A 21,746-nucleotide genomic window follows, 5' to 3' on the forward strand; every position below is an offset into this window, starting at 1 on the left:
TAAATTATAAGAAACATAGAACAAATAATCAGAACTTTAAATAAATTTATTCTTTTTATTTTTTCACTATTGTTATATACATCAATACAACACAGATGTTCCAGAGTTTACATTATAATTGAATTGCAAACATTGCTATGTAACTACATTCACGAATATCACTGCTTTTAAAATATATTTTTATTTGTAGGTAGACACAATATATTTATTCATTTATATTTTTAATATTTTGTTTATATGCTGGTGGACCTTTATTTAAAAAATATTTATTTTTAGCTATTGGTGGGTACAATATTTTATTTTTACATGATGCTGAGGATCAAACCCATTGCTTCACACATGGTAGGGAGCATTCTACCTCTGAGCCACAACCTCAGCCTGGAGGACCTTTATTTTATTCATTTATTTATATGCATTGCTGAGAATCAAACCCAGTACCTCACACATGCTAGGCCTGTGTTCTACAACTGAGACACAACCCCAGCCTGCTTATTCATTTATTTTTATGTAGTGCTCAGTATTGAATCTAATGTCTTACATGTGAGGCAAGTGCTCTACCACAGAGCTACAGCCCCAGCCCAAATATCATTGTTTTGATAATAGCTATTGGGAAGCAATGTTACAAAGTAATAAATTCATTCACTCTTTATTAATGTATACATGATACAAAACCTAGGCTGGGCAGCCTGGCACATGTCTATAATCCCAGTGGCTCAGGGGCCTGAGGCAGGAGGATCTTAACCTCAGCAAAAGTGAGGTGCTAAGCAACCCAGTGAAACCCTGTCTCTAAATAGCATATAAAATAGGACTGGGGATATGGCTCAGTGGTCCAGTGCCCCTGAGTTTAATACCTGGTACCCCCTCCCCCAAAGAAGTGTGTCTGAGTTTGCTATTTGTATTTCACATTTGACTGTTTGAATATTGAACAACAAAGAGAAACTAATGAGAAGCTATATTGGAAGCATATGTGAAAATTTCTAAGGCATTCACATAAACTTGAGCACACACAACACAAACTCAGTTAGCTCAGCAATGTTGCAGATGACAAGAGGAATACACACAGAAACAGAAGATTTTTACACTGGAAATGAACAATCTCAAAATGAAAACAAGAAGCAGTTCTATTCAAAATTGTATGAAACAAAAAATACTTGGAAATTAAATCTTACAACAGAAGAAGGTTAAGACCCATTGACCAGAAAGGTAAGACAGAAAGTTGAAAGTAATCAAGAAAGAGCTAAATAAATGGGAAGTAGCTAATATTCCCGCACAACAAAACTCAACAGTGTTAAGATCATGTTATTCCTTATTTACTGCATCCAACAGAATAAAACAAATATGACAGTATATCATTGTGCATCTTGGATCCAAAGGTCTTGAGTGCTTCTTGTCTTCCTAGTAGAACCCTCTTTCTCCATGAGCGCTAAGACTATGTTGCTGATGGAGGAGGAGATACAATGGGGAGGAGAACCAAGGTGCCCCAGCCAACAGCCAGTTCTCCCCAGAAGCAGAGCTTCCTGGTCAACACGTAGAACACAGGCCGGGTGGGCCCCACTGTGCCCAGATTGCTGACCAGTCACCCTTGAGTTGGTACCTTATGGAGTGATTTGTTCTGCAGTCAGAGCTACATGACACATAGACTCAGTGCAGATGGGAGGCCAGGATTCAACAACACATTCACTGGGAGTTACTGGCCAACAACAGGAAGCCAACAGGAACTGAGTTATCTTCCCCTTGTTTAAGGTTGGGTTTCCTATTAGATGGTGTTGAGTTACACAGGTATGCATATGAACATCTGTACACTCTTCCTGTGAAGAGGAAACACACAACCACAGCCTGCAGATTAGAGCCAAGCTACTGACAGGGAAGGGATGTTCCCTCATTATCGCATAAAAGTAGGTGGATGTTATAGGTCCTTTTCTGCTGACAGATATTGGGGTCACAAACCTCACAGATTCACCTATGTGGCAGCCACAAAGATTAGGTTGGACTCCTGAGCACATGGAATGTGGCTGGTTTGCATTTGAGCTACTGAAAGAATACAGTATATTTTAAAGAAATAGTACCATAAAGACAATTAGTTAATTAATAGTAATTGAAGGGTTATGGAAATTAACATTCCTATGAGAGCTCACCAAGAAAAATGAAAAGAATGTGGTTTGGGAGGAGGGAGAGGAAATTATTAAACATTTACAATGGACACTGAGGGAAAAAACCAAAAATTCATCCCTTCTTGGGTTCTTCCCCAGCATTTCCACCAAAAGCAAACATTACCCCTGCTCAACCATAATTGGCCCTGAAGGAAGGAGGCAAATACTAAAATACTGGGGTCTGGACTTTTTATCCTTTCCCATTGCAGATGAGTCCTGGAAGGAGAAAAGCAAATAGTGAGGCTCTAGGTAACAATGGGTCCCAGAGATAAGCAGGGAACACCTAGTTGTGAGCTTTTCCCAGTGACAATAAGTTTTATACTTTTTACAACTGCATTCCTGAGTTAAAATTTTAGCTTGCACTACTAGGTCCCTGAGCAGCCAAACTGCATGTCTACAATCTCCAATGATTAATTCATCCTCATTGTAAACTATGAAACCCAAACTCCTGTAACCCTGGGGAGGCATTTCCATACCCAGAAAATGAGCCCTCCTATGCCTGATGGATTGACTTCCCTGCAGAATAAAGGAAAGTTGCTGACATTAAAGAGTTGCTGTCTCCTGCCTCAGTCATTTGTGGGCCATGCACTTACAGTAATACCTCATTGCATTGGTTGCATAGAAAAATAATTATATTTTACATATATTGCATTAAAGAAATCAACCATTTCACCTGTGACTCTCTCGAGTTTTGAATCTTTTTTTTTTTTTTTTTTGCTGGGGATGGAACACAGGGCTTTGCCTTTGCTACAAAAGCACTCTACCACTCAGTTATGCCTGAACTACTTTACATGTTTCTTTTTTGTTTTTATGTGGCTTTCAGAAAGTTTAAAAATACATAACACAGGGCTGGGGATGTGGCTCAAGCGGTAGCGCGCTTGCCTGGTGTGCGGGCGGCCCGGGTTCGATCCTCAGCACCACATACAAAGATGTTGTGTCCGCCGAGAACTAAAAAATAAATATTAAAAAAAAAAAATACATGACAATTAAACAGGGCCTGCCTTCCTTTCTATAGCTGGGGCTGAGCCGTCTAAAAGAACACAGGTGAGGAAGGTCATGCAATTTTAAATCGTAATATAAGTCTCAAGTTACTCTCAATCGTGAACAGCACAGTTATTTGTACATATCGCTGACATTCCTTAGTCCTCTTCCCCGGATGCCTTCTACACCAGGATGAATATAAACGTTTCCCGCCAGGCTCAGGTCCCAGCTCGCCAAGGAAGCCCTGCCTGAAAAGGGCTGGGCCAAGAGCCTGTCATCTGGACTGTATCAGCCAACGAGGGTTAGAATAGCTGTCACTCAAGGCTGCTACAGTACCTGGAGGCGGAGCAGGAGAGGAACTGTCCAATCAGGTGAGCAGAGGAAGGTGAAGGGCGGGCTCTCGCAATCTCACGGCTTTTCCTTTCGCTTGCTGAGCTCCTTCCTGCATTGCTCCTTTGTCCTCTTCTCCGGATCCCAGGGACTCTGTGTAACCTGGGGCCCCGAGGAGTTCGGAAACCAGACGTCCCTAGAAAGGACGGCCGGTCACCCTGGAGCTTCCAAACGGTGAGTGTGGCCAGGACTGGCGGGATCCGGTGAGCACTTGCTTTGGCGACCAGAGTGCCACTGGAGGATGACCCTGGGCCCTATCCCTAGTCCCGCGGGGTGGGAAGTGCTTGGTGGCAGGTCCCCGAGGTCACCCTGCTGGCGGGTGGCCCTGGACCTTGTCCCCGTGGTCCCGCGGAGTGGGTTGGGTGGCTGGTCCCCGAGTTCAGCTGCAGAGGGTGACCCAGTCCTCTCTGGCTAATCGTCCTGGGTCTCTCTCTCAGCGCTGGTCCCTGCCCTCTTCCGTTCCCTGTTGGTGACCTCCCTGGGTCATATCTAGGCAGCACGCAGCCTGAGGCTCCCAGAGTGTGAGGTGAGCAGGGGAGGGTAACAGGGAATCTGGACTCAGGTGTGTTCTGTCAGTGAGAAGTTGGCCTTTGGGTCTGTCCCACAGAATTAACCTGTGCACCCTTCAACACATACTCCTAAATGTGCAAGAAGCTGGGTATGAAATCCATTTTCCATTGGGACCTTTGCTCCTACTAGAGTTGGCAGCAGAACCCTACAATTCCAGTTCCCTGCCTGCATTCCCAGATGGCAGCTGCACTTTCCAGGGCGCACTTTATATCGATTTGCTCCACAGCCTACTGTTCAAGTAGACAGTGCTATCTTTTACCTTTTCTTTTTTCTTTTGGTTCCTGGGATTGAACTCTTGGGCACTTGGCCACTGAGCCCCATCCCCAGCTCTATTTTGTATTTTATTTAGATATAGGGTCGCATTGAGTTGCTTAGTGTCTTGTGGTTGCTGAGGCTGGCTTTGAATTCGGGATCCTGCCTCCATCTCCCCAGGCACTGGGATTGCAGGCTTGTGCCAGTAAACCTGACCAGATAGTGTTTTAATTGTGGTAGTTTCACCTTTTAATGAATAGCACTTTTAAAGATTTTCTTTTCTTTTCTTTTTTTTTTTTTTAATGTGGGCCAAGATTTCCCATGAGTGGAAAGCAAAGAGGAATTACCTGGAACTTGAGTTTTTGTGTTTATAAAGCACTTATGCATCTCTTCATCTTGCCCAGGTACAAACACCTGTGCAGAGTCTTTGAGCAGAGGTGTCCTTTGGATACCACACAGGGTCCTGTGTCTTCAGTCATTGTTCTGTCTTTTCCTGGGGCTGCTGCAATCCTATGTTTCAGTGTGCCTGCAGCACACAGGTGTCCTGTGTTCTGAAAGGTGCAGGCAATTTTAAGCTCTGCATCAGCTCCTCCTAGAGGACAGCCTGAGGTGTGGAGTGCAGCCTCTCAGGGGAGCAGCTGGAGACACCCAGGTCAGGCAGTGAGATGCTGGTGTTGAGGGAACATGACATATATGGTTCCTACCCTTTGGATGGGCTCAGAGCTGTGAAGGAAGAACAGTTATCCTAAAGAGCAGGGAAAACTGACCCCAGCAAGGTGGAGCAAAGCCCTACAAAGCTCTTCAGCAGCAGGAGGGAGGTGGGAGGATGTGCCTGGTGACAGAAGCCTGACCTGAAGCTGGTCAGTATCCAGTGGTGCTGCAGCTCCCCAGGTTTTTGCCTTGGAAAGACTGGCTCAGGTATTTTAGTGTCAGTTTTTCTATTAATTGTAAAATGTAATTTATTAGTAGGGTTGATTAGGAAATATTCCTAAAGGGTAAGAGAGAGAGAGATAATTCAAGGGGAAGGAAGAAGGCTAGAAACAGAAAACATTTTAGCAAACACTTGGTCCTATATTATTTTAGTTAAAAATTCTTAGGACTGTTTCTCTTCACTAGAGTGAGTTTACTTAGTTTCTCAGATGTCTTCTTTTATGTATTTATTTATTTATTTATGTGGGGGGGCGTGTTCTACCAATTTAAAATAGAATTCCAGGACTTTGCTTTTGGAATGTTATGTGGGAATAGAAAAAAGGGAAATCCTATGTTGCAGTGTGCCTGCAGTAGATATGAATGCATTCCCAGATGAAAGTGTGGTAGAGAACTTGGTTTCTTTCTTTCCTTTTTTTTTTTTTTTTTTTTTGTGGTGCTGGGGATTGAACCCATGTCTTTGTGCATTCGAGGCAGGCACTCTACCAAATGAGTTATATCCCTAGCCCAGAAGTTGGTTTCTTTTTTACAAAATTCAACCTCACAAGGGCTTGCTAACTTGCTGAGGTTGGATTTTAACTGGTGTTCCTTCTCTGTCATCCTCCAGAGTCACTGGGATTACAGGCCTGCACCACTGCACCTCTGTAGTTAAAATTTCTTATATATCTTTTTCTCTTTCCAGATGTGTTTTTTACTGGGGTTTTGGAGGTGGAAGAGTGGTTTAAAATAGAATTCCAGGACTTGGCTTTGGAAATGCTACCTGGAAAAAAAATAGGAAAGATCTTGTTTCAGTATGGTTGCAGAAAGTGAGTACATTTTCCCAGTACCTATGGTAGAAAAGTTGATTCATTCATTACAAAGATTCACCAAAACATCTGCTCTTGTATTTTGGAGGGGAGGGCAGCAAGGACAGGGCAAGATCAGATCCCAGGGCAGAGAATGTTTCACCACAAGTCAGCCTGATCTCAGGGGGGGTCAGGAAGAAGTGTATATACTGGCTCTAGCTGCCAGTGGGTCAGAGTTCAGGGTCCTGGATTAAGGAGAGAAACTTGAGTCAGTTTTGCTTAAAAAGTATTTTTCTGATCCCTGAAAACGAAATTCCTAATCACTTATGAGAAAAAAAGAAGAGGGGAGGGGTTTTCAGGATCAGTGTGTTTCTGCCATGGGCTAAAAAGGGAGCATCATTTGAGTCATAATGGGAAGGGAGTGTCTGTGCAGGAACTGCTCTAGCAGAATGCAGAGGAGGGGGATTTATTCAATCATAGATTTTTCACAGGAGTCCCTTTGGCACTTTCTTTTTCTTAAATATCTTTTCCATTTTGGCCAATCCTAAGTTCAGTCTTTTAAATTGAACATAAATGATGTGCTTTGTTAAAATCAAATCATTGAAGTTGAATAGGGGATGATAGGAGTCCCCAGTTTGTAGTTCTTTGCTCTCAGCAGGACTGTCCCTCCTGCCCTGCAGCTGACATCTACAATGGGGCAGTGTTGTGGAGCTGACCCTGAACTAGGGTTTGTGCTGACTGGTGGTGTCAGAATTGAACTTTTGAGTGACCAGTAGTTTTGGAGAATGGATTGGTGTTCATCAAACTCACATTGTAGGTGTCAGAAGTGGTTTCTTGGAAAAGGTCTCACAGGCCAGAACCTCCATGTACCTGCTGGTGGGTGCTTGGGTATCAGTGAGAACTGAGGTCCTGCAGGAGGGAACATTCCACTCTAGGGAAAAGAGAACACAGTGACCTTCCAGAACCGAATGTCCCAGCTGTTCATGTTTTCCTCATTTCCTAGGAACATCCACCTGAGCTGCATTTACTGTGAGAATGGTCCCCAAGCTTGGGGAAGAGTTAGTCACAAAGTGGAGATTCCTGGTGTACTGTGGGTGAGAGGGTGCTTCCCTGAGCTGGTTTCTGTTGTTTTCTTTATCAAATCTTGGTGCCATAAAATTCCACTTTGTTCCAAGAATGTAGGAAGTTCTTTTTTTTTTTTCCCCTCTTAGGTACTGGGGATTGAACTCAGGGACACTCAACCACTGAGATATCCATGGCCCTTTTTTTGTGTTATTGTTGTTGTTGTTATTATTTAAATGTATAGACAGGGTCTCACCGAGTTGCTTATGCCTCCCTGTTGCTGAGCCTGGCTTTGAACTCATGGTCCTTCAGTCTCAGCATCCTAAGCCAGTGGGATAAAAGTCATAGCCATGTCACCTGGTCAAGAATTTTATTCCTTCACTGAATGGAAGATTTTTATATTATGGATTAATATTTATTTGGGTGCAGAAATTTGATGTTGAAATATTATTTTAATGCTCAGTTTAGTAAGAATCTATACACCCATATATTCCTGTCCAAATAGGGATGGGTTGGCCCTGGGCAGGCTGCCCTCTCTCCCTGCTCTCTCCACCCTCTGCCTGGAGGTGAGTGCAGTGCCAATTCTGTCATTCCTTCCATTTTAACCAGCTGTGAGGAAGCAGAATTTTTCTTAGTTCTGTCTTATTGAGTTTTCAGTACCTTAATGTTACCATTAGTGCTCTATCACTGAAGTTCTATAATGTGCAATGTGTGGTTTCTCTGCCTCATTTGATTAGACTCCTGTGCTGTCTGAGTCTTTGGGTCTCCCAGTTTCCTTCCCTGTTCCTGCTTCAGGAACTTCACTTGTTTCCAGTTTCATTTTTACATTTTTGATAATTTCATTCTATTTTTAAATTTGGTCCCCAAGTATGTACCCTTTATAATTTTGTACACATAGGGAAATTCTCAGGTTATTGATTATGGATAAACTGCTGCAGTGTGAGGAGCAGCTGTCTCACCATTCATCCATTTACCCTCCTCCCTGTCTATCCTTTTTTACTTCCATGTGGCTATATATTGCTTTTCACTGACTACCATTAATATGAACATTTTTCTGTGTATTTCCATGGTCTTTGAAATGGTTTTCAGTCATTTTCTCATGGAATTTATTTTTAGGTTATATTTTTATCTTTTAATTTTCCCTTCAAATGAATTTATTTCTCTTTGTAAAGACTGCAGACATCTGCCCTGAGGTAGGGTAGCCTTCTTGCCCCCTATTGCAGTTTGGTGGAAGAGCCCCCTTTTTATACATGTATCATTCTTTTTTTCCTTTGAATTTATCTTATTAAGTATATCTATAGAACAGGAAGCATGGTGGATTTTGAGAGATAAATTCTTAGGTGTCCCCTCCTGGACCCAGGGAATGAGCCTTTCTGGGGCCACATTTCAGCAGTCAGAGTCTGGCTCCCAATATGGGAATGTGATTACCCCTTTGCAAGAGGGTATTTATTCTGAACTGTGAGTGAGGCAGGCTCTAACCTGACCTGGTTCAAATGTTTGCTTGTTCTTTCACTGAGTTATTTTGTAATTGTCATCTAATTCGTTTTTTATGCACTTAATACTTGTACTTCCTGATTTTCTTTTTATTATTATTATTATTATTATTATTGTCTGAAAATGAGTTGACAGAGTAAAAGTGTGAGGAGGCTTTGCCCAGGAAGCCCTGGCCTTTTCCCAAGTGATTTATGCCTGGCTCCCTTCTTCCCAGTTAGGCCTGACCAGGCACACACCTTTTCTGAGGTCATGGTAGGCTGCCTTGGAACCAAGGCTGTAATTCCTCACATATGCCTGGTACTCTGTGCCCAGAAGAGCTTCCTAGCCAACAGGACCTGCTGTGGAAAGCCAGGCTCAGCTCTGCATAAGTGGAAATGTTCCCCTCGTGGGGCAGGTCCCCTTGCAGGGAGGAAGTACTGCCTGAAAAGGGCTTTTGCCAATACCTTGTCTTCCTGGCCTATGTATCAGGAGTGTGATGCATCTCCTGTCAGTCAGGGCCCCAGAGTGTGCACATTTGTGTCGGGGAGAGACAGGGGTCTTGTGGAGCCTTGGCTAGTTAGCAGGCAGCTGGTGGGAGGGGGTGGCCTTCCACAGTCTCAGAAGCCTATATCTTTCACCCTGTGGAGCTCAGAATCCATCTCCAGTACTGTGTCTTCTCTGCTGTGTGAGGCCCAAGTGACTCTGGCTCACATTTGTCTCCCTGTGACCTGCAGGTGCTATGAGGTCCATAAGAAGGATGTCAGGTCTCCCCAGAAGGCGGAAAATGGTGAGTGTGGGGGGCAGGTCTGGTCAGGTGGGAGGTAGGCTTGTTACAAGTGGTGAACCAGCTGTGGCTGGCCTCTGGCCTCCCATTGTCATCTCTATAGTCAGCTAAGAGTACCTGACTCAGATGCTGCTTTAGCTCAGCCCTTGATGGCCATGGTGTGGGCTGGTGCAGGTGGGTTCCCAGTGTGCTGCCGGGTCTGTAGCTACTTTGGCAGAACCCTCTCTGCCCAGCTGGACCCCAGCCCTAGGTTCTCAGTGTGAAGTGAAGGGAGCGGGTCTCAGGGGATCCTGCCTTAGGTGTGGGGCTCCTGGGTAGAAGATGCTGGTCTGAGGGATCTGTGTTTCTTCTCTCAAGGAGTCACCCTCCTTTCCCCCTCCTATGCCCTACCAGGGCTTTTGGTACATTCTTAATATTCCTGTCCTTTTCTCATATTTACAGATCTGACTCTCCCTCCAAGTTCACAGCATTTTCATCTCTTTTTGTGAATTTCCCATATGATGAAAAAGAGAGAACAGTCACCTGGAACTTTACTGTTAAGAGAACTTGTGCCTCTCTCTCTCTCACTCTCTCTCTCTCTCTCTCTCTCTCTCTCTCTCTCTCTATCTCTCTATCTCTCTCTCTCTATCTCTCTCTATCTCTCTCTCTCTTTTCCTTCCCCAGGACTTGATACCTTATCAAATTGTGGAGAGGTTTCCTTTGGACCCCTCACAGGGTTCCATGTTTTCAGCCATTATATTGCCCCGCTTGGGGCTGTGTCAAGTCCTGTAGGCTGCACTGTGTCCTACAGGAAGCAGGCAATTTTAGGCCCTGGGTCAGCTCCTTCTAGAAGACATTGTGAAGTGTGTCATTCAGCTTGTGAGGGGAGCAGCTGGGGGCCCTTATGCTGAGGAATCTCTTAGAATAGGTCTCAACTAGACAGCTGCCTCCTAGGGACACTGTCTCCCCCAACCCCTGTTCCCATTCCTTGGAGACAGGTGGACAGTGAGCCTGTGGATGCTGGTGCTGAGGGGCCAGGTCAGCAGTGATTCCTGCCCTTGCATTCTCTCACAGTTGTGAAGGAGGAAAACTCTCCCAGAGCAAAAGGACCACCCACCCAGTGCAGTGCTGTGCAAACCTGAAAGCCTCGTAGACTAGAGTCATGGTCAGGTCTCCTGGGAGGGTGATCATGGAGTGTTTCAGTGAGCAGGACCAGGTGTGAGATGTCCAGCTGGCAAGGACCTTACCTGCCCCTTGAGCCTGACACATCTGTGTTCCCTCAGCACCAGCCTTTTCTGTCACTTCAAATTCATCTGCTTACTTATCAGAGACCTAGGTATTCGTTAAATGTCAAATGTATTTATTCAGGGGTGAGGTAAAAAAAAAAAAGAAAAAAGAAAAAAGAAAAAAAAGAAAGAAAGAAAAAGAAAAAAATACCTTCTATTTGATCATTGTTTTCATTGGACTTGTTTTAGGACTTTAAGAATAAAAGCTCCTAATAGGTTATGTTGTTATTCTCATTTCCTTTGTTGTGCTGAGTGTCTAACCCAGGGCAGTAGTTCTCATATATTCTCAAATTGTGCCCCCCCCCCCAATTTGTATTAGTATATTAGTTATACGTGATATTAGGGTTTGTTTTATTTATTTATCTTTTTGCTGTCAGGGATTGTACTCAGAGGAACTTTACCACTGAGCCACATCCTGGGCCCTTTTTATATTTTATTTTTAGACCATCTCCCTGACTTGTTTAGGGCCTCACTACATTGCTGAGGCTGGCCCTCAAACTTGCATCCTCTGCCTCAGACTCCTCGGTTGCTACTGTTACAGGTGTGTACTTCCTTGCCTGGCTAATGTTGGGTTTTATTTTTTACATAATGTGCAAGCATTAGGTTGGTGTAAGTTACTCCACTTCAGTCCCCAGTAATTTTCCTTTCTCTCCTACTTTCTTTCTGTTTCCTTACCTCTACTCACTAGACTTCCTACTATTATTTATCTATCTATCTATCTATCTATCTATCTATCTATCTCTATATATATATTTTAAATCTATGCTCTATTGATCAACATAATGGTGGAATTCATCATGATATGTCATCTATGTGCGTAGGATGATCTGTTCAACTCCACTCCAGTGTTCTCTCATTTCCTGTTTCCTCCCTTATCTCAGTCTCTGTCCTCTTTTTCACCTCCCTCTCTTCTATTTTCACAAGATCCTGCCTACCCCACTTTTGTCCTGATTTTGCTCTAGCTTCCACATATGGGAAAGAAAACATTCAGCATCTGAGTTTCTGGCTCTCACTTATTTTACTTAGTATGTTGTCTTCCAGTTCTACTCATTTTCATGCTAATGACATACTTTCATTTTTTATATCTGAGCAAAATCCCATTGTGTATGTGTACCTCAATTTCTTTATTCTTTTTTCTCTTGATGGCATCCTGGGCTGGCCTTGGATATGGGGAACTGTGGTGTGACTTTATCACTGTAGCATGTTGATGTTGCACAGTGTGCTCAGGGTGCTCCCTGCAGGATGGTACTGAGTCCCAGGGTTTGCAGTAAGGACTGAGGTGCATCATGAAGTTATGTGAAATTTGAGGCTGTTCCAGGGTCACATTTGTTCTGCTTCATTTTCCCTGTTTCCATGTGGAGCAGCTCCACTGCTGTTTGGCTTTCCTTCTGCTCCCTGAGGCTGCTGTCATTTCTCTTCTACATGGTGTTCCAGGTACCATTACTGCACCCTTGATTACTGCTGACTTGAAGTGAGCTTTGTACTCATGAAGTGCTAGTCAGACTGCTGTTCTCATTTTCAAAGTCCTGTGGTATTCTGGGTCCCTCGTAATGTTGAATGACATTTTCAATTTCTAAAAAGGAATCATCACCCGGGATTCTGATGGGTTTAAATATAATTGGTAGATTCTTTGGAGTATCACCACCTTAATAACATTAAACCTTTAGTCCATGAGCATAGAATGGTATTTATTTGGATGTTGAGCTACTTCCACCAAGCATTACAGTTTAGAAAATAAGTTTTATAATTTTCTATTTGCTATTTATTGTGTATGTATTATATATTATTATTATATTGTTTTTTCCTCTATATTTACTTTTTGAGTGTCATTGTAAATGAACTTTTTAAGTTCCATTTCAGAATTTTATGAGTAAAAAGTTGATTTTTTTGATTATTAAATTTATGAGTTTTGTTTACTAATTTTTTCACTCCTGACCTTGGGAACACATCTTCCTCTTGGGTGCTTCCAGGTTTTGAAAATCACGAGTGCTGGTGCGCTGAACTTTGTAGGGTAGGATGTCATGTGGACCTACCTTGTGAACTCATTTGGGTTTCCCCAACTTTGCGAAATGGCTTAGGGTCCAGGAGCCACCACTCTGACAAATGAGATAGGGTTGATCACTTCAGCCTGTGACAGTTGAGTGGCTGTGGGCCTGTGAGGAGGTTTGTGTGAAGCCTCTGTGTGTTAGAGCCCTAGGACTTCTCAGGTATCGATCTCCCCCATGTCGAAGGCTTTCTGGGAGGTAAAGCAGTGAAGAAACCCTATCAGATGTCCTTATCCACTTGTAGTAGAGACTGTAGGGAGCAGGAAGCCAGAAACACAAGGCAAATGGGCACTGTGTCAGGCAGTCACTGTTGATGGGGTGAGAGGTGGTGAAGGGTGCAGAGGTGTCCCTCTCTCCTCCTGTCTTGGTGTCTGTGGCAGCTGTCTCAGCCTGTGAGTGGGTCTGAGTTTTTACCTTTCCCACCTTTATATGGTGGAGTCCTTGGTTTTGCCTCAGTATCTGCTGCTGTGTGAGTCAGCCCTGAGGTCTGGAATGCTGTGATTTTGTTCCTGGCTTCCCTGGGAGCCCCCCTCTTGCTGTGTTGTCTAGAAGTAGTGAGAGCAGGAATCCTTGACTTTTTTTTCTGTCATGGAGACAGGGTTTTGTTCTTCAGTGTAGCCTTAGGTTTTATAGATCCCTGTGGCTTTTTAGGGTTTTTCATTCTTTTCCTGGTATGTGCATGTTGATGTCATGAAGATGGGTTTGATTTTTGTCAGCTGCTTTTTCTAGGTATCAAACCTTCTCCAGAATCATGATGCGCCGGTGTTTTCTACATTTCTTTGGGGGTGCCATTTCACTCTGTTGGTGGTATCTGATAAAGGATAAAATTTTCAGTTTAGTGTTGATTCGCTTTTAAATTGCACATGTGGATGAGGTGCAGTGAGCTAGTTGTACACCTGTTCCAGTGTGTCATGATAAGATTAGGGCTTTAGCCCTTCTGACCATTACATTTATCATTTCTGGGTGTCTGTGGACTACTCCCTCTGGTTTGTTATGAAATGCTTAGTAACATGTTGTGCACTACATGCTCTGGACCCTCTACTGTTCTGGAGAGCAGTCCTGCTGGCCCCTCCTGAGAGTATTTTAGTACCTGATACACAGTCTGCTCTTCCAGTCCTGCCCTGTCCCTTCTCCTCGCTCTTCCTTTCTTCTGGTGACTATTCTTGTACTTTCTGTGACTTCAACTTGCAACTTCTCTGAGTGAGTTTGTACACAACAGATGTCTCTCTCTGTGCCTGGCTTGTTCCACTCAGTGTGGTGTCCAAAGTTTCACTCTCATTGCTGCAAATGACACAACTAAAAGCCATTTGGTGAAATCAAGTTCATCTATTCTTTCATGAATGACATGGATGGAAAAATATCCCAGAAACCATTCCCAAATCCACTGTTGTGAGATTGTGCTCTGCATTGTCTTCTACGAATGGATGAGGTTCACATCTTCAGGGCTTTGGTCCATGTGGATTTCATGTAGGTACGTGCCGTGAGGCGAGGGTCTGACTTCACACGTTGACATGAACACACAGTTTCCCGGCCATTCATTTTCTTGAAGGTCCTGTTTGCTGTGCAACATTTTTTTCTTCTTTTTCTGCATGGGTCAGCAGTGCCCTGGTCCCCCATTTTATTGTTGTATATGTCTGCCTTTTAACCAGTGCTACTCTGTCTTTGTTAGTATAGTTGGAGGAGGTTTTGAAAGCTGGAAATGTGGTGCTCTGCAGTTTATTTATTATTTTTTTTCTGTTGTCAATTTTCTTGTATTTCCATGTGAACATTAGAACAATACTTCTTACTTTTATGTAAAAAATGTCATTGCTATTTAGAAAGTGATTGAACTGATTTCATGGTTAATTTTGTGTAGATTACAATTCCATTGGCTTGCAAATACCAAATATCTTTACATGTATCATTTCTCTGAAGTAGTTTGTAGTTTTAGTTGTGTCAGATTTTGTGGATAATTTCTAAACCTTTTTGTTTGTTTGTTTGTTTGTTAACGTGGTTTTCTGCTCCTGCTGCATGTCCTGTCTCTTTTCCATTTCAGTTGTGCATTTATTCATCTCACTATGCACCCACACCCTCTAATGTCCCATCTATTTGAGGCTACTTTTTAATTCATTTTCGTCTTTTAAATGCATTTGAATTTCTCATTCTTTGTTCTTGCTTACTCTTCTTATATAAAAATCTTTTTTTTCTATTTCTCTAGAAAAAAACTTTGAAACTGTTTTAGTTTTGTATATCACACCAGAATGTCTAATAAATTAACATGTGTCCAAGGAATAATGAAAATAATGCATTTTTTCTGTTTAATACCATTTTGTGTTGATTCATTTTTAAAATTGCATGTGAATGTTTCTGCTTCTCAACAATGCATTCTGTCATTAGTTAATTTTTTATATGAATTTCAAACCACTGAAAGCTTTCTTTTCTCTTCGTCCCTCTTATGGTTCATCTCTCTGCTAACTATAAAGAAAGGAACAAAGAAGGCTTGTGGGGAGCCATTCCAAACACACACACACACACACACCTTTGAATCCTGATGCACCACGAGGATCTGAAAGATCACTGTAGTCTGGTGTAATAGTGGCATGACTGGTGACTCGGTCTTTTCCCTCATTCAGATAATAACGTGTGGCACTGGGAGTGGCCCTAGGAATAGGGTGCACTGTTCCCTTGTAATCCTACTTCTTGCCTCATTTGAATCGCTTCTTCCCATTAAAAGGGTTTAGCACCTGCTTCTCTCTCTTTCCATGGACTTCTAAGGTCAGAGGAGCCATGACAGGACCCAAAGGAAAAGGTATTTCTGTCTCTGATTATTTTGTGGAGCCCAGTTCACTAGACTGGATGTTTTAGTCGTGGAATACAACAGAGACTTACCCATATAATGCAGAGGCAAGAAAGAAGTGGCTGCTCCTCCTAGCACCATGTTTATTTATCTCCCAAGTTACATAGCTTATTGTTACCATGACTACATTATGATTTAGTCTTCCTTTAATCCCAAATGCTAACTAACTGACATAAGGTCCAGGTTAATATAAACACAGAACCCCTCTATGCTATCTGTGTCCAATAATATTATTTAAAGTTCTTTATTTATACTCAGGTGTCACTTAAACATTCTGGTAGTTTTTATTTAGGCTGCCTCACCATTGCACATTCACCACAGTGTATTCACACGGTCCTAGAAGGAATGGCTGTTACATACTAGGCTGTCTCATGTAAGTGCTTCCTAGGGTTCAGCCCCACACAGCATTTCACTTAACAAGCTACCAAAATTGATCATGCATTAGGTTTGGTTGCACCACCGTCATTACAAACACTGCAATAATCCCTTTTCTATTGATAACTATTTATATGTAGCCCATTATTATCCATAAATATCATTGACCAAAACGTCATGTGGCACATGACTGTATATGATGTAAGACAACAATCTGCTCTCTAGAACATATTGACAGGTGTTACACCTTTCTTATTCTTATTGGGCTTGGACAAGTACCTTCCATTGATGACTAGGAGTTTGGCTTGTGAAATATCAGAAAAGTATTTGGCACTTTTCCCATTATATTTTGATATTAATTTGAAGATATTACAAGTTGTTTATTGATGATTGTTTTTGTAATTAGTAGGTTACATTTGATCTGGAATAAAGCACCAATATATTCTAATTGGTTGTCTTGGTTGTAATCGCACAGGTTGAGCTCAATCCCCAGTTGCCATGTTGTGACCACCTCAATGAAATGTTGCCTATCATGAAAGCTCTTAGACTTTGTTTTCAGAGGGTTCTTTTTCTTTTTTTTAATCGATTGGCGATCATTGATCGTGGAGGTTCTACATTGTATGAGTGGGACAAAATAATACAATTTCGAGAGTAAAGCAATCATTCAGCACCTACTATGTTGCTTACCTACACTGTCAAGCACTGTGACTCTGTATAAATGCTTAGTTTGGTGAGATCGTGTCCAAATCTTTACCTCCTTCTACCAGCTAAAGTACAACTTTGTCAGTAGGCCTTTCTCAGGATAGGTACTGACAGGAGAACTAAACTTAGGTCTCTTCTGCACATGATATAGTAAGGCTTCATTATTCTATGACATTCACCCTAAAAAGATCTTAAGAGTGACTCAGTAGCATGCCTGAACTAAAATTGAGAAGGAATTTTTTTTTTTTTTCTCCTCTGCTGATGCTTTCCTGATAGTTCAGTTCTTATATTGGAATGCCTGATTGGGGAATTGAGTGTAGACAGAGTACAAGTTTAACAACCAAATCATAGTCTGAGTATTTGGAGATCACAATTGTGAGAGTATCTCACATATTAAGAATAGAGGCCTCATGCTGACTTTCTTTCCTGGCCTGCACTACATTTTTGTGGGGTATTTTAGAATTCAGTGGTCTTCGAGGATGTGGCTGTGAAGTTCACCCAGGAGGAGTGGGCTTTGCTAGAACCTTCCCAGAAGAGTCTCCACAGAGATGTGATGCAGGAAGTCCTTAGAAACCTGGCTTCTATAGGTAAGAATGATGTTTCATTACATTATCAAGGATAGAGCACCTGGGAGGGTTTTTTTTTTTTTTCTTCATGAATTTGGAATGTGGGAAAGGGAGTACTTAGGGGAATAAATTGGGCCTAATGTCATTGCCCTCTACAGCATAAATACCATAATCCTTTTTTTCCCTCTTTTTAAATCTTTTTTAAATGGGTGCAGTATAGATGTCCAAATTGTAAATCCCGTAATGCATTCTGAAATCATGATGATTCTAATGACTTTTCTGGGACTACATTTCAGGAGACACATGGGAGGACCAGAACATGGAATATCAGAATACAAATACTGAGAGAGACGTAAGGTAATTTGTTCTCATATGAGGAAACCAAGTGCTTTGAGGGAATTCTAGCACATCCTACAATTCTACAAATAAGCAAGAAAAACAGGCATTAGATGAATTATTCTTTTTACACCAAAATGAACTTTAATGTAAGGTAATTGTTTACTGTTTTAAAAAATTATTGACTTGTTGACAATGTCAAAAAACTTCATTTATAATAGCACTGCTTTAGTAGCAGTTGTGGTGAAGCAGTCTTATAAAGTAATTGTTACATTGACTTTCAAAGAGCATACAGTATAGACATAACAGAAAACCCATACTTTCCCTGATATTGGTAATATAACTCCAAAGCCTATTAATAAATGTGAAAGTATTAATGACCCAACCATAAATTGTGCTTATATTTTTTTTTACAGAAGTCATATGGTAGGCTCTGGAAAACTTTGAAAAGGTACTCTGTGTAAAAACCTTCAGTGAGATTCCAAATCTTAGTCTTAAAGGAACATTTCTGCTAGTCAGTTCATGTGAAAGCAATATGTGTGGACAGGTCTTCACATGTCACGTTTTCCTTAATAGGCCCATCTTATCTCACTCTGCAAACAAACCATATGAGAATGAGGAGTGTGGAAGAAAGCTATATAAATGTAAAGAGAAGAGAAAGTCCTCCATTTCTCTCACAAGTGTTCCATGCCACGTGTCAGAGCACACTGTAAATGGACCTAATGGAGGTCTGGCATTTGGAAGAGAGTTCAGTTGTTCCAGGTGTTTTCAAAAATATCAACCATCTCATACTGGAGAGCAGCCACCTGGATGTAAGCAATGTGGAGGCACCATTACTATTTCAAGTAACCTTCAAATGCATGTACAAACTCCTACTGGAGAGATGACTTACAGATGTAAACAATGTGGGAAAGCCTTCACTCATTCATATTCTCTTCAAATACATAAACAAACTCATACAAGAGAGAAGCTCTATGAATGTAAAGAATGTGGTAAAGCCTTCAGTAAATTCTCCTACTTTCGAATACATAAACGAACTCACACTGGAGAGAAGCCCTATGAATGTAAACATTGTGGTAAAGTCTGCACATGTTCCTCTGAACTTCAAGTACATGAACGAATTCATACAGGAGACAAGCCGTATGAATGTAAGCAGTGTGGTAAAGCCTTCACTCGGGCTTTTCGCTTTCACTCACATAAAAGAACTCATACTGGAGAGAAGCCCTATGAATGTGAACACTGTGCAAAAGCCTTCTGTACGTCCTCTTCTCTTCATATACATATACGGATTCATACAAGAGAGAAGCCCTATGAATGTAAGCAGTGTGGGAAAGCCTTTCTTTCTTACAGTACACTTTGGAAGCATGAACAGATTCACACTGGGAAGAAGCCCCATGAATGTAAAGAATGTGATAAAGTTTTCGCTTCTTCTTATGAACTTCAAGTACATATAAGAACTCATACAGGAGAGAAGCCATATAAATGTAAGCAGTGTGGCAAAGCCTTCATTCGGTCATCTTGCCTTCATTCACATGAAAAAACTCATACTGGAGAGAAGCCCTATAAATGTAAACAATGTGCAAAAGCCTTCACTACATCCTCTAAACTTCAATTACATGAAAGAATTCATACTGGAGAGAGGCCCTATGAATGTGAACAATGTACAAAAGCCTTCATTTGTTCTTCTTCCCTTCGGATACATAAACGAACTCATACCGGAGAGAAGCCCTATGAATGTAAGCAGTGCGGCAAAGCCTTTAGCTCACCTGGTACCCTTCGCGTACATAAAAGAACACATACTGGAGAGAAGCCCTATGAATGTAAACAATGTGGGAAAGCCTTCACTCGGTTATCTTACTGTCACTCTCATGAACAAATTCATACTGGAGAGAAGCCCCATGAATGTAAAGAATGTGGTAAACTCTTCACTTTTTCCTATGAACTTCAAGTACATAAAAGAACTCATACAGGAGAGAAGCCATATAAATGTAAGCAGTGTGGCAAAGCCTTCATTCGGTCATCTTGCCTTCATTCACATGAAAAAACTCATACTGGAGAGAAGCCCTATGAATGTAAACAATGTGCAAAATCCTTCACTACACCCTCTAAACTTCAAATGCATGAAAGAACTCATACTGGAGAGAGGCCCTATGAATGTGAACAATGTACAAAAGCCTTCACTTGTTCTTCTTCCCTTCGAACACATAAACGAACTCATACCGGAGAGAAGCCCTATGAATGTAAGCAGTGCAGCAAAGCCTTTAGCTCATCTGGTACCCTTCGAATACATGAAAGAACTCATACTGGAGAGAAGCCCTATGAATGTAAACAATGTGGGAAAGCCTTCGCTCGGTTATTTAACTGTCACTCACATGAACGAACTCATACTGGAGAGAGGCCCTATGGATGTAAACAGTGTGGTAAAGCCTTTTCTTCATCTAGTAAACTTCACAAGCATGAGCAAATTCACACTGGGGAGAAATTCTATGAATGTAAACAATGTAGTAAAGTCTTCAATTGTTCCTCTGAACATCAAGTACATAAACAAACTCATATGGCAGAATGTAAACAGTGTGGAAAAGCCTTCACTACGTCCTCCAAACTTCAAATACATGAAAGAACTCATACTGGAGAGAAGCCCTATGAGTGTAAACAATGTACAAAAGCCTTCACTTCTTCCTCTTCTCTTCAGCAACATAAACGAATTTATACTGGAGAGAGGCCCTATGAATGTAAGCAGTGTGGTAAAGCCTTTACCCAGTCCTCCATCCTTCACTCACATAAGAGAACTCATACCGGAGAGAAGCCCTATGGATGTAAACAATGTGGGAAAGCCTTCTCTCAGTCCTCTACTCTTCACGCCCATGTACAAACTCATACTGGAGAGAAGCCGTATGAATGCAAAGAATGTGGTAAATCCTTCACTGCCTTCTCTTCCCTTCGAAAACATAAACAAATTCATACAGGAAGGAAGCCTTATGAATGTAAGCAATGTGGGAAAGCCTTTAGTTCAACTGGTACACTTCAAGCTCATGAAAGAAATCATAGTGGGGACAAGCCCTATGAATGCAAAGAATGTGGAAAAGCCTTCACTGCCTTATGTTACCTTCAAAAACATAAACAAATTCACACTGCAAATAAGCCCTATAAATGTAAGCAATGTGGCAAAGCCTTTATTTCATCTACTAAACTTCACAGACATGAAAGAACTCATACTAGGGAGAAGCCCTTTGAATGCAAAGAATGTGGAAAAGCCTTCTCTGCATTTTCTTACCTTCAAAAACACAAACAAACTCATACTGGAGAGAAACCCTATGAATGTAAGGAATGTGGCAAAGCCTTTAGTTTATCTAGTACCCTTCACAGACATGAAAGAACTCATACTGGGGAGAAGCCCTATGAATGTAAGCAGTGTGGCAAAGCCTTTAGTGCATCTGGTACCCTTCGCATACATGAAAGAACTCATACTGGGGAGAAGCCCTATGAGTGCCAAGAATGTGGAAAAGCCTTCACTGCCTTCTCTTACCTTCAAACACATAAACGCTCTCATACTGGAGAGAAGCCCTATGGATGTACAAAATGTGATAAAGTCTTCACTAGTTTGTTTAACCTTCAAATACATAAACGCTCTCATACTGGAGAGAAGCCCTATGAATGTAAGCAATGTGGCAAAGCCTTTAGCTCATCTGGTACCCTTCGCACACATGAAAGAACTCATACTGGGGAGAAGCCTTATGAGTGCAAAGAATGTGGAAAAGCCTTCACTGCCTTCTCTTACCTTCATAAACATAAGCAAACTCATACTGGAGAGAAACCCTATGGATGTACAAAATGTGGTAAAGCCTTCACTAGGTTGTTTAACCTTCAAATACATAAACGATCTCATACTGGAGAGAAGCCATATGAGTGTACGCAATGTGGTAAAGCCTTTACTACTTTGTCTAGCCTTCAAATACATAAACGATCTCATACTGGAGAGAAGCCCTATAAATGTAAGAAGTGTGGCAAAGCCTTCACTTGGTTATCTAACCTTCATTCACATGAAAGAACTCATGCTAGAGAGAAGCCCTATGAATGTAAGCAGTGTGGGAAAGCCTTCACTCAGTCCTCTATTCTTCAGGCACATGAACAAATTCATATGGGAGGGAAGCCCTATGTCTCTAAGCAGTGAAACAAAGCCTTCACTAAGTACATTGAGTTTTGTACACATGAAGGAATTCATGATAGAGAGAATCCGTATAAATGTA

At 41.8% G+C, this 21,746-nt stretch overlaps 1 protein-coding gene across 1 annotated transcript; it reads left to right on the top strand.

Moving 5' to 3' along the window:
* The first annotated feature begins 3,543 nt into the window (after positions 1–3,543).
* Positions 3,544–21,314, top strand: LOC143399558 (uncharacterized). Its single transcript, XM_076856290.2, is given in 6 exon segments — positions 3,544–3,695; positions 9,325–9,377; positions 17,058–17,184; positions 17,460–17,520; positions 18,076–21,203; positions 21,206–21,314. Coding segments are annotated over 5 exon segments (3,396 nt in total). The 5' UTR covers positions 3,544–3,695; positions 9,325–9,329; the 3' UTR covers positions 21,238–21,314.
* The last annotated feature ends 432 nt before the right edge of the window (positions 21,315–21,746 follow it).

Source organism: Callospermophilus lateralis (genome assembly GCF_048772815.1).
Source record: "Callospermophilus lateralis isolate mCalLat2 chromosome 5 unlocalized genomic scaffold, mCalLat2.hap1 SUPER_5_unloc_2, whole genome shotgun sequence".
In the NCBI taxonomy this organism is placed as follows: Eukaryota; Metazoa; Chordata; class Mammalia; order Rodentia; family Sciuridae; genus Callospermophilus; species Callospermophilus lateralis.